The following is a 13827-nucleotide window of genomic DNA, read 5'->3' as shown; positions in this document are numbered from 1 at the left end:
ACCCCCCACCCCCCCTAAATGATGTGACACCTTGTTAAGAGCTCCATTTGTTTATGAATTGCTGTTGGTTCATATAAACGTTCTTTTCATTCAGGCATTTAAAAGAGGTTGTAGTGGTAGGAAAGCCATATTCATACTAATTTATTTATTTGGAGCCAATACATTGTGAGCCTATTTGTTAGGAGCCAATAGGCCGTGAGTCCATTTTTCAGAAGCTCATTTGTCAGGAGAAAATATAACGTGAGTCAATATGGAGCCTTAATGTCAGGGTCCCTTTAATGGGACTATTTTGACTGGATCGTTTTGTCGGGGACCACTTTGTCGAGGACCACTTTGACGGTGTCGATTAGTCATTTGCAGTTTTGATGGTGCACCAATAATTTACTACGAATACAATTTATTTACAATGGTAAAGAAAATAAATGAAATACATTGGAAAATGAACAATAGCAATTGGATATTACACTTCAGTAAATCAAAATGAATATGACCAAACAACATGCAGTTTACTACCACAATAATATAGGTAAATATTTTAAAACCGCAGGTAGGGTTAAGCAAGAATGTCGTCTTTTTACTACCCTCTTCAATATCTTCTTGAGGAAAAAAATGTAAGATGCTTTAAAAAAGCTATAAAGGGACTGTATATTTTTACAGCATGGCAGGAAAAAGAAAAGCTACCAAACTTAATAAAATGCATTGAAAAAATGTTAGCTGCATATGTATGCAGATCAATGTGGGAAAAACACATTGAGTCACTTGAAACATAAAAATATCGGGGTGTGACCCGACTAGGGAAAAACACATTGAGTCACTTGAAACATAAAAATAACGGGGTGTGACCCAACAAGGGAAAAACACATTGAGTCACTTGAAACATAAAAATAACTGGGTGTGACCCGACTAGGGAAAAACATTGAGTCACTTGAAACAAAAATAACAGGGTGTGACCCGACTAGGGAAAATTTAAAAAAAAAAATTTCAGACCAGACTCATTATGCTTTATGCAGAAATAATGTGTTGTAATACAACACTCTAACTGTAATAATTAATAGCTTTATAAAGCTAATATCTTAATAAAAAAGGTTTCCATTGCTTGTAAAAAACACGGAATATCGTCGTTAATTGTAACTTTACACATTTGCATTTTTTCTATTTCACAAAAAAATAAAAATAAATAAATTGAAAATACATTTGTTTTACCGTGAAAATGTTAACTGTAATGGATCTCTTTTAAATTTTAACGATAATAAAGTAAAGTTTCCCTTTCAAACCTGATGGTCTATGGGGCAAGTGAAGTGTAGTTCACTTGTTTCTGTGACCTCGGCATATGAAGAGATAGTGTGGTCAGCACTATGCCTAGCCGCCTTTACTTTCCCTAACTTGAGTTAGGTACCCATCAGAGTACCGGTCTACTGAGTTGAACCCGGATTCGAACTCGAGACTTACGGATTAGCAGTCCAGCTCTTTTAACGATAATGCCTAATCTATTAAAAATGAACATAGTATATATACTTTTTTAAAACAAAAGTCTTCAACACATACGAGCTTAATTATTTTGACTTTTTAGTTTATGTCACAGACAATAAGATCGACTAGAATCACTGAAATTTGATGAGTTCTACTTGTTTAAAATAATGATGGAATACAACAGTAACCTTTTGGAAGGATTTCAGAATTAATTCAAGGTTCAGAAATAAAATGGTAAAGGGGAGAAGAGCTAATAGTTTTATAAACCAGGAGTGATCTCCAGTAATTTTTCTCGAATATGGAGGATGGCAACTCGGGGTATAGACATGATTTTTAATCCATTTTTTTAACTACTAAAACTTTTAAAAATAGAATAGTATCTCTTAGAAAAAATAATTGCGCACCAAGTGAACGCCAAACAAAATGTGTATAATAGTGCGGAATATTATAAGTGCGTTATAAATTCACATGCATTTTTTTAGAAATAAAAAATAGCATGAATTACTACTTCCAGTCAACAGAAATTACTTAAAATTTGACAGAAGGCAGAACATTAGATCTTTAACTTACATGTGAAATTTCATCTATCTAAATGAAACAGTACTCAAGTTATAGGCTTTTGAAAAATTGAAAGTTGAATAAGTTTCACTTCCGGTTACCGGAAATCACTGAAAAATTGATGCAGAACTACAAATTTGATATAATACTAATACATGAAATTACATCAACCTAGCTGTAACGGTACTCAAGTTATTGTGTTCACAAACACACACACACATACATACACACATACATTAATCAAAATTGCAAAACTATGTTTTCTGACTCAGGGAGGTGTAAAACATTAAGATTTTAAAACATTTTTTGCAAGATTACAATACTTCCTCTACACTTCGTATAAGAGAAAGTAAAACTGGAAAGTGAAATAAAAAATTAGGGCCCTACAAGTTGAATTGCACATAGACTACCATGCATGCAAGAATAGCAGTAAAGATACCAGGATTGTAAATGTATATTTCCACTACTGAAGGCAACATTTTAGAATACTATTTTCGGAATTTTTTTTTGTGTGAACATATGTTACTGAAAAATATAAGACGGAGTAATCCAGACTGAAACTGACTATAGTTAAAAAACCTAAAACTGAGATGGTAGGGACAGATAGTCAGGTCTAGTAAAAGTTTTCATCCAAAGGTTTTCAAGCAACCATAATGACCAAGTACTGAGTGCAGAGGTGAGTGGAGGAATAAAAGTAGAAGTACATTTGGCACCCCATTAGTACATCTAGACTAGAATATGGAAGTATACATCTGTAATGACATTGGAGATGTGTAGCTAGTCCTCGTTTGAAAACATGTTTTTAAATGTGTTGACAAATCATGCTTGCAATGTAAATATTTGTAACAAACAATACCAGTCATTTTGCAGGAGTTAATATTTTTATGGTATGTTAAATTACACTTCTTTTTCCCCAGAACGAATAACATAAGATTTTTAAAGAAAACTTTTTAAAAACATATATTACATTCATATGATTTTTCTACAGAATGAATAATTTAATGTCAAATGAGACTTCAAAGAAAATAAATGTGAGAGGACAAATAATACTTATGATCATGAATGAATAATTTTATGTTTTTTAGAATGAACAATTGTATGCTTAGATAAATAAGCTTTCCGAAAAAAACTTTTATGACAAATGTTACATTCATGTTCCTTAACTCCAGAATGAACCATTTTATGAGTTTTTAAAGAACTCTTGTGAGAATACATTTTATGACAAATCTCACACTCATACTCCTTAATTCCAGAATGACTAATTTTATGCCGAGATAATTCATCTTTCCAAAAATAAGTTGTATGACAAATATCACACTCATGTTCCTTAATTCCAGAATGAATAATTTCATGTTTTTTTAATGAACTCTTGTGATAATACATTTTATGACAAATATCACACTCATACTCTTTAATTCCAGAATGAACAATTTTATGCTGAGATAAATCAGCTTTACGAGAAAATATTTTATGACAAATATCACACCTATGATCCTGAGCTCCAGAATGAAAAATTTTATGCGTTGCTAAAGTACTCTTGCGATAAAACATTTTATGACAAATATCACACCCATACCCCTTAATTCCAGAATGAACAACTATATGCTTAGATAAATCAGCTTTCTCAGAAAATTTTTTATGACAAATATCACACTCAGGTCCCTTAACTCTAAAATGAATAATTCTATGTTTTTTTAAAGTAACTTTGTGAAAATACATTTTATGACAAATATCACACTTAAACTTCTTAATACCAGAATGAATTGCTTTATGCTGAGATAAACTAACTTGCAGATAAAATTTTTTATGACAAACATCACATTCATATTCCTTGACACCTGAATGAAAAATTTTATGTTTGTCTAAAGTATACTTGTAATAAAACATTTTATGACAAATATCACACTCGTACCTCTTAATTCCAGAATGAATTATTTTATGCTGAGATAAATAGTTTTTGTTGGAAAAGTTTTTATGACAAATATTACATCTGTGCTGTTTAACTTCAGAATTACTTCTATTATTTAAACTTAATATTTCTAAAGACTTCATATGCATTAATTTTAATTCCTCTAAATCACTGTAAATCTCTGATTTTATAAAAGTTACTTTTTCACTGTAAATAGATGAATCTATTGAATTGATTATCTGTCCTATTGAACCTTCTGGTTTATCACTTTCTGTATTGACAAAATTGGAAATATCTGGTTTCATGTCCACAAAAGTTGAAACACCTAACTTCATGTCCACAAAAGTTGAAACGCCTGGTTTCATGTCCACAAAAGATGAAACGTCTGGTTTTATATCCACAAAAGATGAAACATCTGGTTTCATGTCCACAATAGTTGAAACACCTGGTTTCATGTCCACAATAGTTGAAACACCTGGTTTCATGTCCACAAAAGTGGAAACACCTGGTTTCATGTCCTCAATAGTTGAAACATCTTGCTTTATGTCTACAAGAGTTGAAAATGTTGAAACAGCTTTCATATCCACTAATTTCGGCAATGAGTTTGATACATTTGGCTTTATTTCCTCCAAATTAAAGCTATTTGAATTTATTTCCTCATGCGATTTATTTTCAAACCATGATGGAATGTTTTTTCCTTCTTCCATTCTTGTAAGTGTAGATAGACAGCTAAAATAGAAAAAAAAGATATTTCAAGGAAAAAGCAGAAAAAAACAACTAATTTGTTATGAACTATCCACATGCACATGGAAACTTTACAGAGCTGACTGTAGAAACTGATACATAAAAACTTGATTGATTACAAAGCCAATGTCCAAAAATGCTCCAATTAGAAATCAGTTAAGAAATTAATATAAGAAACTAATAAATACAAAAATGTTTCCTTGTTTCATTTAGGTACCTGTTTTTAAACAATTGAATTAAAACTTTTCAGTAATAAATGAAGACTAGCGATGTTTCCAACAGATGCAACCATGCTCATGTACTATATCAGTCATCATGTTTAATTACTTTTTTATTGTAAATTTATAGCGCAAGATTCAGGGTAAGCCACTCTAACTTACAGAGGGCAGCTTTTTATATAGCAAATCCTGCTCGCAAACACTGCTGTTTAAAGTTAATTTCTTGCCTATATTGATATATTTAGCCATTGATTTAGGTTTATTATTCATTTATCTATAATATTTGACACAAATACATCACAATATATATATATACGCCATTTTGACAATCTTAAAGCCGAAAACGATCGCACGATTCTAATGAGTTTATCTCGCGAACATGTCCTGTACGGTGCTGTCACATTTTAAATAAATTTACGTATTAAACACATTCTAAATGTCTTGACATTAGATTTAAGACTCCATTAAATAAACAAATATTATTATAATAATTGGCAGCAATTGACATGGGGGGGGGGGTACTAATTTATAAGGCAGTGAATTTAGAATGACACGAAAAAGGCATGATAATTATTATTCATAATAATTTAGGATAGGCCCTACAATTTTTACATTTAATAATAAAAAGTAACAAAAAACAAATAACAACTAACAATACGGATTTAAATCACAGCATATTGCCAATATATTGATATAAGCAAATAGACAGGGAAGCTGTAACTTCTGATGTGGTACAACTTAACACTTAGCTTAATAAGCTTTTACAAGAATTTAAGGTTTTTCTGTTGATTAGTTTTACCAAAATATCAATAGGGCCTAATAAAGACCCTAGTATATTAAAGTAGTTTCCCTTTTGGACCTGTCAATCCATCATCCATAGAGCAGCTGAAGTAGAGTTTATCTGTTTCTTGACCACTGCACATGAAGTGATGGTGTGGTTAGCTCTCTGCCAAGCAATCGTTACTTTCCCTTGGGTCAGGTACTCATCTGAGCTTGGTGGATGCTGCATGCTGCACAGACAGACTCGTCTGAGATCTGAGCTTAAGACTTGCATGTTAGTGGTTGAGTGCTTTACCACACCATCCCTAGTTTTATTTTTCAGCATTCTTCTTATTACATGCTTCAGCATCAATTACCAAATTTATCCTATCTATTATAGTAACATTCTGGATATACATCTGTTGCAGTCACTATAATTACTATAAAATGCAACACCCTTTCATAGGACTTTTTAATTATATGCAGTCATACTTAATCTAATTTTTTTCGAACCCCCACCCTCTAGCAAAGTTTCAATTTTAATATTAAAAAAAAACATTGACTGAATATTGACCTATATAGAACAGCACCCCTCGCTTTAATTTGACTTTATAAGTTCTAATTATCCTTCATCAAAATTTGATTTTACTAACTTTCATATTTCTATTGATAGCCCACACTCTCTAACACTAATGTGAAAAGTTTTATAATTATATCTCAAATAGCAGCAGTGGTATGCAAGCCTAAAGCGGCTAAAGCCAATCACACAATTAAATCCATGTTACAGTGATATTATTATAACTATATAGGCCCTAATTAAATATATAGGCGCCTATAGGCCTAGCTAGGCCCTAACAAGTAAGTTTAATAATTAATACATAACTTTAAAAATTAATATAGGCCTAGGCCTAAAAAAACTACTATTAGGCCTAAAATTAAAATGATAAATTTGGTATTTTTATCAATGTGGTAGGCCCTATACTATGCATTATACTAGATCTAGGATTAATCTGTGTTAGTGTACAGTGTACCATGTACATTAACATTGTAGATCTAGATCTACATTACATACTAAAAAAAACATACAATTACAAATGAAATACACATGGTGATGATACTTGATAGTGATTCATTTCTATGATGATATGATTAATATGATGATTGAAAATATCCCAATTCAATGACTAGCTTAGGCCTAAAGATCTAGCTATTAGTAATAGTATTACTAATAGTAATTAATAGTCTCTTACTATCTGAAACTTACCCAAGTGTCTAATTTTCTAGATTCTAGATGTCTAGATTCTAGATCTATAAGTCTATATCTAGATTTTTTTTTCTCACGTAGATGTTAGAACATCCGGTTAAGAGGTAAAAATTAGTATCCCATTTTTATAGTCCAATTAATAAAATAATAGTTTATCAATACGAATAATTTCAGAGAAATGCATATAGTCAGAGTTTCTTCCAGGCATCTCTTCGGGGGGATGGGGGGGGGGGGGGGGGTTGGCCCCCCCCCCCCCGAAAGAAGTCTACCGCTCCCCCCCCTAACGAAATGAAATTTATATAATTTATATAGAAAATATATACTTTTAACAGTGTCCGCCCCCCCCCCCCGAAGAAAGTCTACCGCCCCCTCCCCTCCTGAAAATTTCAAGTGCCCCCCCCCCCCCGGAGAAAAAAGTCTGGAAGAAACATTGCTTATAGTGACTCATACATATTACTTATTGATTATTCTATTGAATCCACATAGAGCAAAGGGCTGCGGCCAAAGAAGGGGAGGAACTACCCAGTGGCAAAACTAGAAAAAAAGGGCCCCCTCCCCCCCCCCCAAGTTTTTGGGCCCCTATTAGTAGAGTTTTTTCCAGGGATCTCTTCCGGACGGGGATGGGAGGAGGGGGGGGCGGACACTGAAGCATGTCTATTGCCCACACCCAGAGCCGGCGTTAGGAATACGCGGGGCCTAGGGCCAACCATCCGCGCGGGGCCTGCTTTTTTTCCATTATATATATATATATATATATATATATATATATATATATATATATATATATATATATATATATATATATATATATATATATATATATATATATATATATATAGGCCTATATAATGTGCATGCACACATAACAACACATAAATGTTTTGGAGTTTATAAGCTTATGCCAAACTTTCCACTTTAATAACAGATTTTTATCTCTCCCATGTATTAACCCAATGTTCGTAGCTTTCTTTTTCCTTGCTAAGATATTAAATCACTTTTGACAGTTATGTAATTCATACCAAATCACTTAAGAAAATTCAATCACGTGCCAAAAAATTAGGAAAATAAAGTTGTTTAAATTGTTTGTTAATGACTAATAGTTAATATAAAAGTCATGCGTTTTAGGTGTATCTAAAAAAAGAGATTAGTTAGTAAGCACAGAATTTTAGACAAATTACAAATTACAAAATCAACAAAACTAAAGTAATTAAAGTTGAAAAGAAATAGAAAAACACTGATAGCTTTTGGACTTAAAGGTCATCCATAAAGAACTGCAGCAACTGAATGTTAATTTTGTTATACCAAGACAAGTAGGCCTACATATACGACATCTACAACAAGAAAGTCAGGACAAGCGTTCATCAGGTCACTAACTGTCTACTACAGACATCCCGCTTGCTCACTAAAAGGACGTCTTCATCGGTCCGCATACAATAGGGTATCTCTTTACCAGAATTTCTTCCTAAGCCCCCCCCCCCTCCACCCGAAAAAACACTGCTCTTTACGTGTTTCCCAAATTTACATCCCATGTCAGTTCGGGGGCTGACAACAATCTCCAGTCAGCTCAGTTCAAATGCGAGGCGACCGTACCCTACACAAAGGGGAGGTCTCACACTGTTTTTGTATCGAATTAAGGCCTGTCCCATTTCAGGTGGGTGATAACTCACTAACATCAACCGTGGCCTCAGTTATAACAATCAACAACGTCGGCATTCGACCATTTAGTTTTTCCCAATTGAATTCAGCAACAATTTTTTTTAAGTTTACAAACTAATTCAGATAACAATGACATTGCTGAAGCGCGGGGCCCCTTCAAGCGCGGGGCCTGCGGCGACCGCCCCGTTCGCCACCCCCTAACGCCGGCTCTGCCCACACCCCCCTGAATGAAATTGAATTTATATAGAAAATATATAGTTTTAAAATTGTCCGCCCCCCCCCCCCCCTTTAATTTGATTTTAGCCCCTCCCCCCCCCCCCCCCCATATAGCAGGCAGAAAAGTAGCTTTATAGTGTTTTAAACTTTTGAATGGGCAACAAAATCTTAAATGGAAGCCGCCATTATTGTTATATAATGTAAATAAATCATGTGACGTCACTATAAGTAAAGCCATTGTTCTGAACTTTTATAGATAAGGTGGTGTATCTACCAATAAATATATCCATACATTAATTAACGCCTTTAAATAAATTTGTGATTAACAGTTTGGTAAAAAAGAACATTATTCTCTACCTAAATACGCATTTAAAAGCTCTACAAATAGTGCAAATTCTCTACTATAACAAAACAGACAAAAAAGAAACATTAAAAAAGAAATAAATAAATATGCAAAATGTAAATAAACTTGAGTTTAAGTAGTATAAGATAGATATATATTCTTGCTAATAATGTTATATTGTTTTGTAAATCACTTTTTATGCTAAGAATTTTTAGATGCTAATCAATATTCTAGTCTTACTACTTTTGTAGCCATTGGCTTGCAGGAGGGGGGGGGGGGGAGGGTAAGTCCCGGGCATCCACCACTGGCGGGGGGGGGGGGGGGGGGCATCCAGCGGAGGTGGAATTTTTATTTTTTAAATTTTATTTATTTATTTATATTTTTTAAATAAAAAAAACGTTGAAATATATTATTTTGTCTCATGCTGTCATCGTGACTTTCCATATGTTTGCCGTTCTCACCCAAAACAAATTGTAACACCAAATCGTCTGTCACTCGTTTTGACATTACTCTGTCCGTAAAGCAAAACTTATATAGAAAAAGCGGGCATAAGTGAAGGGTAGTCCTATGGTAGTCATTGATATTCCCTTGATAAATGCGTGTGATATGTTTTTCAGTTTAGTGTAAGGGCATTTTTTAGAGTACTTGTGACCAAATTATTCCCATGCGCTGTACGGGGAATCTTTAAAGTAATATGCACGTATTCGTTATACTAATTTTTATACACTGTAGGGGCATCTTTAAAGTAATTATTCGTATATTCATTATAATATATTTTATGAGCATCTAGTAATATGCCCACTTCACTTTATAATGCATTTTAATTATGCCCATATTATTATAATAAATTTTTGGGGCATTTTTTATTAAATATATAGCCAATTGTAGTGTAATAAGGCACATACTTTTGTGGGTTAAATTGTAGGGGCATTCTTTAGAATGTATTCCTTTTCATGCATTGTATGATCATGCTTAAGAATAAGAATGCTCATATTGTTTCTGATACATGATAAGGAAAACCTCAAAAATAAGTATCAACATATTATTTTTGATATATTGTAGTGATATCATTCAGAATAATTGTGCCCATATTGATTTTTATGAATAGGAGTTTAGCGGGTTTAGCTCCAATTGGTTTCAAGTTATTAAACAATGTAAAAGTAAAATTGTTAATAAAAAAAAAAGTAAATATTTATTATTTAGGTAATCTCACAATAAACTCGGATATAGTGAGTATTATAGCGTCGGAAATTATCCGGTACTGTTTGTTGAATTTCATATACATTCATTACACTATATACCAAAAGCTTGAGTCGACCGTTAAAATTTAAATAAAGTCGAGTGTATTAAATTAGTGTTTCAATTAAATTTAATAGTCACAAAATTAGCAACAATTAGTAGATCTAGATCTAAATATTAACGAAGTGAATACTTGGAAAAAAGTTTATGTTTATATAGCATTTGTAGTAGATATGTAGAAATTGCTTGTTTTTTTCTCTGTTTTTCTTTTTTAAACAAACAGTGCTCTTTTACTCATTTATCTTTTTATTACAATGTTAGTTATCAAATGCATCCCAAACTGGCGAATGGAAGGGGAAAGTGAATTCCCATTGGTGAATAAACATGAATTAAGAAATGAAATCCATCCAGATGTTTTGATTAAAGTTTCAACTTTTGTTGACATGAAGCTATTAACATGTTTAAGAATTGACGAAAGAAAAACGGATGTATCAAATGCTTTTTCGACTTTTATGGATGTAAGGCCAGATGTCACAACATCTTCTACTCCAGAGGATGGCAAAGCAGATGGTTCAAAAGTAGGGTTAATTAGTTTACCAGATGTTACCATTTGTAGTGAAAATTTAACACATTTGAAATATGTGTAATGATTTAAAAGAACTACAATTGATGCATACAAACTCCTTAGATACATTAAGTTTTAAATAAAAATCAACACTTAATGAAAAGAGATCAGGTGAACGTGATACAGGTCATCAGAAAAGTGCATGTAATGGATATGTTAAACATTTGAAATTTCACACAGCAGAAATACAACACAATGTTGATGATATATCTTATCCTACTGCAATTAATTCAGAGATAAACACTTGTGTATTTATACATAAACATGAATCGTGTGAGCACGTTAATTTAGAAGCATTAACTCTGTTTGACATGAAACCAGACCTATCAACATTTTTAACTTCTGATGACTTATCAACATTTTCAACTCACGATGGCATGAAACCAGATATATCAAATACAGAAATGGTCTAGTCGAATAGTCATTTGGCTGAGCATACATATTGCTCTTGATATAAAAAGTATGTATTGTGATGTCTATGACAAACAATTTATTGCTCAGAACACTATTTTATCTAAGCTTTGAATTTTAAATCAACCAACAAAAAATTATGCATTAGTATGCATTTGTAGTTTGATTAAAAAATGTGTGTAAGGATATTGGACCTTGCCCAGTTAAGCCTCGCCAAAAAGTTAACCCCCGTCAGCAAAAAAGATTAAAAAGGATATAAAACTTATGCTTTTTTAATCCAAGTCTAACCCTAATATTAACACAAAGCCTTAGAATAAAACTAACCCTAGAGTCAGATAAGGAATTGCTTTTTATGGCATGCTTTTAATTATTCAATTGTCAAGACATCGGAAATAGGTTGAGGTTGCTTGCTTGCTGGCAAAAAGTGGCGGGGCTTAACTTTTTTTCCGGGCACATTTTGCACTGGTAAAGGGGCTTATCTGGAAATGGTCCACTATATTTTGCAAATATATCGCATCTCATCTTCCATATTATTTTCAATTTCTCTCCTCCATATGTTTTTGGTCTGCAGCTCTGTATTGATTGTTGTAGATTTCATAATAAGCCACGTCTCTTCACACTATTAGGCATCCAATGCCTAACTAATTTTTTTATGAATTAATTAATATTTTGTCCAAATTAGTAGGCTGTCTATTCAAACGATTCCACACTATTAGACACATGTCATCACGTAAGTGTGATCAGCACTATGCTCAACCATGAAGGGACAAGCTTCAATGAGGATTGGAGTGATTTGGTTTGTGTAACACATGACTTAGACCTAGGGGATAAGCTGTATAGGATGTGGATGAGATGGGATGACCTATGGTTTCCTGTAAGTGATAAGTACAAGAGTCGTCGAGATGTGGACACGCTGACCATTATAGTGTCTCACCCGCACGGCTGTTCTAAGCAGGTGTCTATAGGTCACTGGGTGCACAAGCAGGAGGTGGGGAGGTACGGCACCAGGTACACGTACACAACTTGTACCTGTCCAGGTAGCAGTGGGGCAGGGGTCTACAGACTAGGATGGTTGTCGTGCCATCCTCACAGTGGTACTTCCTCTGATGGGTTAAATTATATTTCCACAGATCAATGTTAAGAAGATGTTTCATGCTTGTCTAGAATATAGTAAAAAAAAACGTACATCTTTCCTATTTAAAAATACACACATGTACTTATACCCTGGAAAATAGATATTGAAAAACAATGTTCTCATTACTTTTGTTCCACTTCTAAAAGTGTGTGTATGACGTTATTGTGTAATTATATATGTGATGGGAACGTATTTGTGTTTTAGCTGTTCAATGGAAAGTTAAGTTAGCCGGACATAAAACCGACCAAACTAAAGCTTCTATTCGAAGTTGAGAATTAGATGAACTCTACTTCATCTTTCCATTTGACCCTAAAATCTAGATTGGTAAATTTTACAATTATTTCTAAACTAATTTCGATTTACCATACACTATGATTTTATCAGTGTCTGAAGAAAGCTACACTTAGTGATGTGTTAACAAAGATACTTTAAAATCTACTAAATATTTTTCCCAGCTTCGCTTAGATTTAAAAAAAATGTATGCCTAAATTCTCAGCCTTTATATTACCACTATATTTTATATTGATTAAATAGCAATTTTAAATTAATATTGTTAACACTAAAAATCAAAATAATTATTTTTATCTTTTTATCTTTTTCACTTACAACGATTTTATGATTCAATGTCGGTGGCATTGCATTGGTTAGGGGTGCACAAAGTATTCCGAAAGTCTGCAGTTCAGATAATGATTGTCATGATTCAACTACCCCCCGCAGATGATGGGGTATTGGTTTATGTCTAGAGCTGAAATAAATGTGGGATAAAAGAAGACAAAATTATATTATAAATATTATAAGCAGCATGGATGATTTGTAGAGTAAAATGAGACACAAGAAATCAGTCTACCCTTTTAAACAAATCTATCCATAGGATTTTGTTTTTAAAAATCTAATAATAATTATTTATTTTCTAGAGTTACGCAGTTCAGCTTCAAAGACATAACCATAACGTGTGTACATGGTAATCAAATAAAGAAAGTAAATGGTATAAAAACTAGTTTAAAAAAACCTTTAGAGGATACAGCTCTGTAGGAAAGTTTAGTGTTATCCTAAAGCTTGAAATAAACATACACGGGGAACATGGAATCCGACAAAAGTAAACTAACTTTTTTGACCTTACGTCCAAAGGGCGAGTTAAGTAGATATAATTTGTTTTAATGTCCTCGGCATATGAAGGGATAGTGTTGCTAACACAGTGCCTAGCCGTTTTTACTTTCCCTAACATGATTCATGTACCCATCAGGACTGGGATACTAATTAATATACAATATATTATTTAG

At 33.0% G+C, this 13827-nt stretch overlaps 1 protein-coding gene across 2 annotated transcripts; it reads right to left on the bottom strand.

The window, feature by feature from the left end:
• On the bottom strand, positions 1 to 13217 carry LOC131943885 (zinc finger protein 883-like). Of its 2 annotated transcripts, none has more exons than XM_059304203.1 (2): positions 13154 to 13217; positions 1 to 4666 (listed from the first exon to the last, which is right to left on the bottom strand). In XM_059304203.1, exon 2 carries the CDS (start codon positions 4642 to 4644, stop codon positions 3085 to 3087), a length of 1560 nt encoding a protein of 519 aa, XP_059160186.1. In that variant the 5' UTR covers positions 4645 to 4666; positions 13154 to 13217; the 3' UTR covers positions 1 to 3084. The 2 variants fall into 2 exon arrangements, with proteins under 2 accessions (XP_059160186.1, XP_059160178.1); XM_059304195.1 differs by lacking the exon at positions 13154 to 13217 and adding an exon at positions 6923 to 6964.
• Positions 13218 to 13827: the final 610 nt, after the last annotated feature.

Source organism: Physella acuta, unplaced genomic scaffold (genome assembly GCF_028476545.2).
Source record: "Physella acuta isolate Inbredline_101_S28 unplaced genomic scaffold, ASM2847654v3 ptg000040l, whole genome shotgun sequence".
In the NCBI taxonomy this organism is placed as follows: Eukaryota; Metazoa; Mollusca; class Gastropoda; family Physidae; genus Physella; species Physella acuta.
Note: the sequence above shows the minus strand (reverse complement) of the source record. Positions and strands in the feature narration are given on the sequence as shown.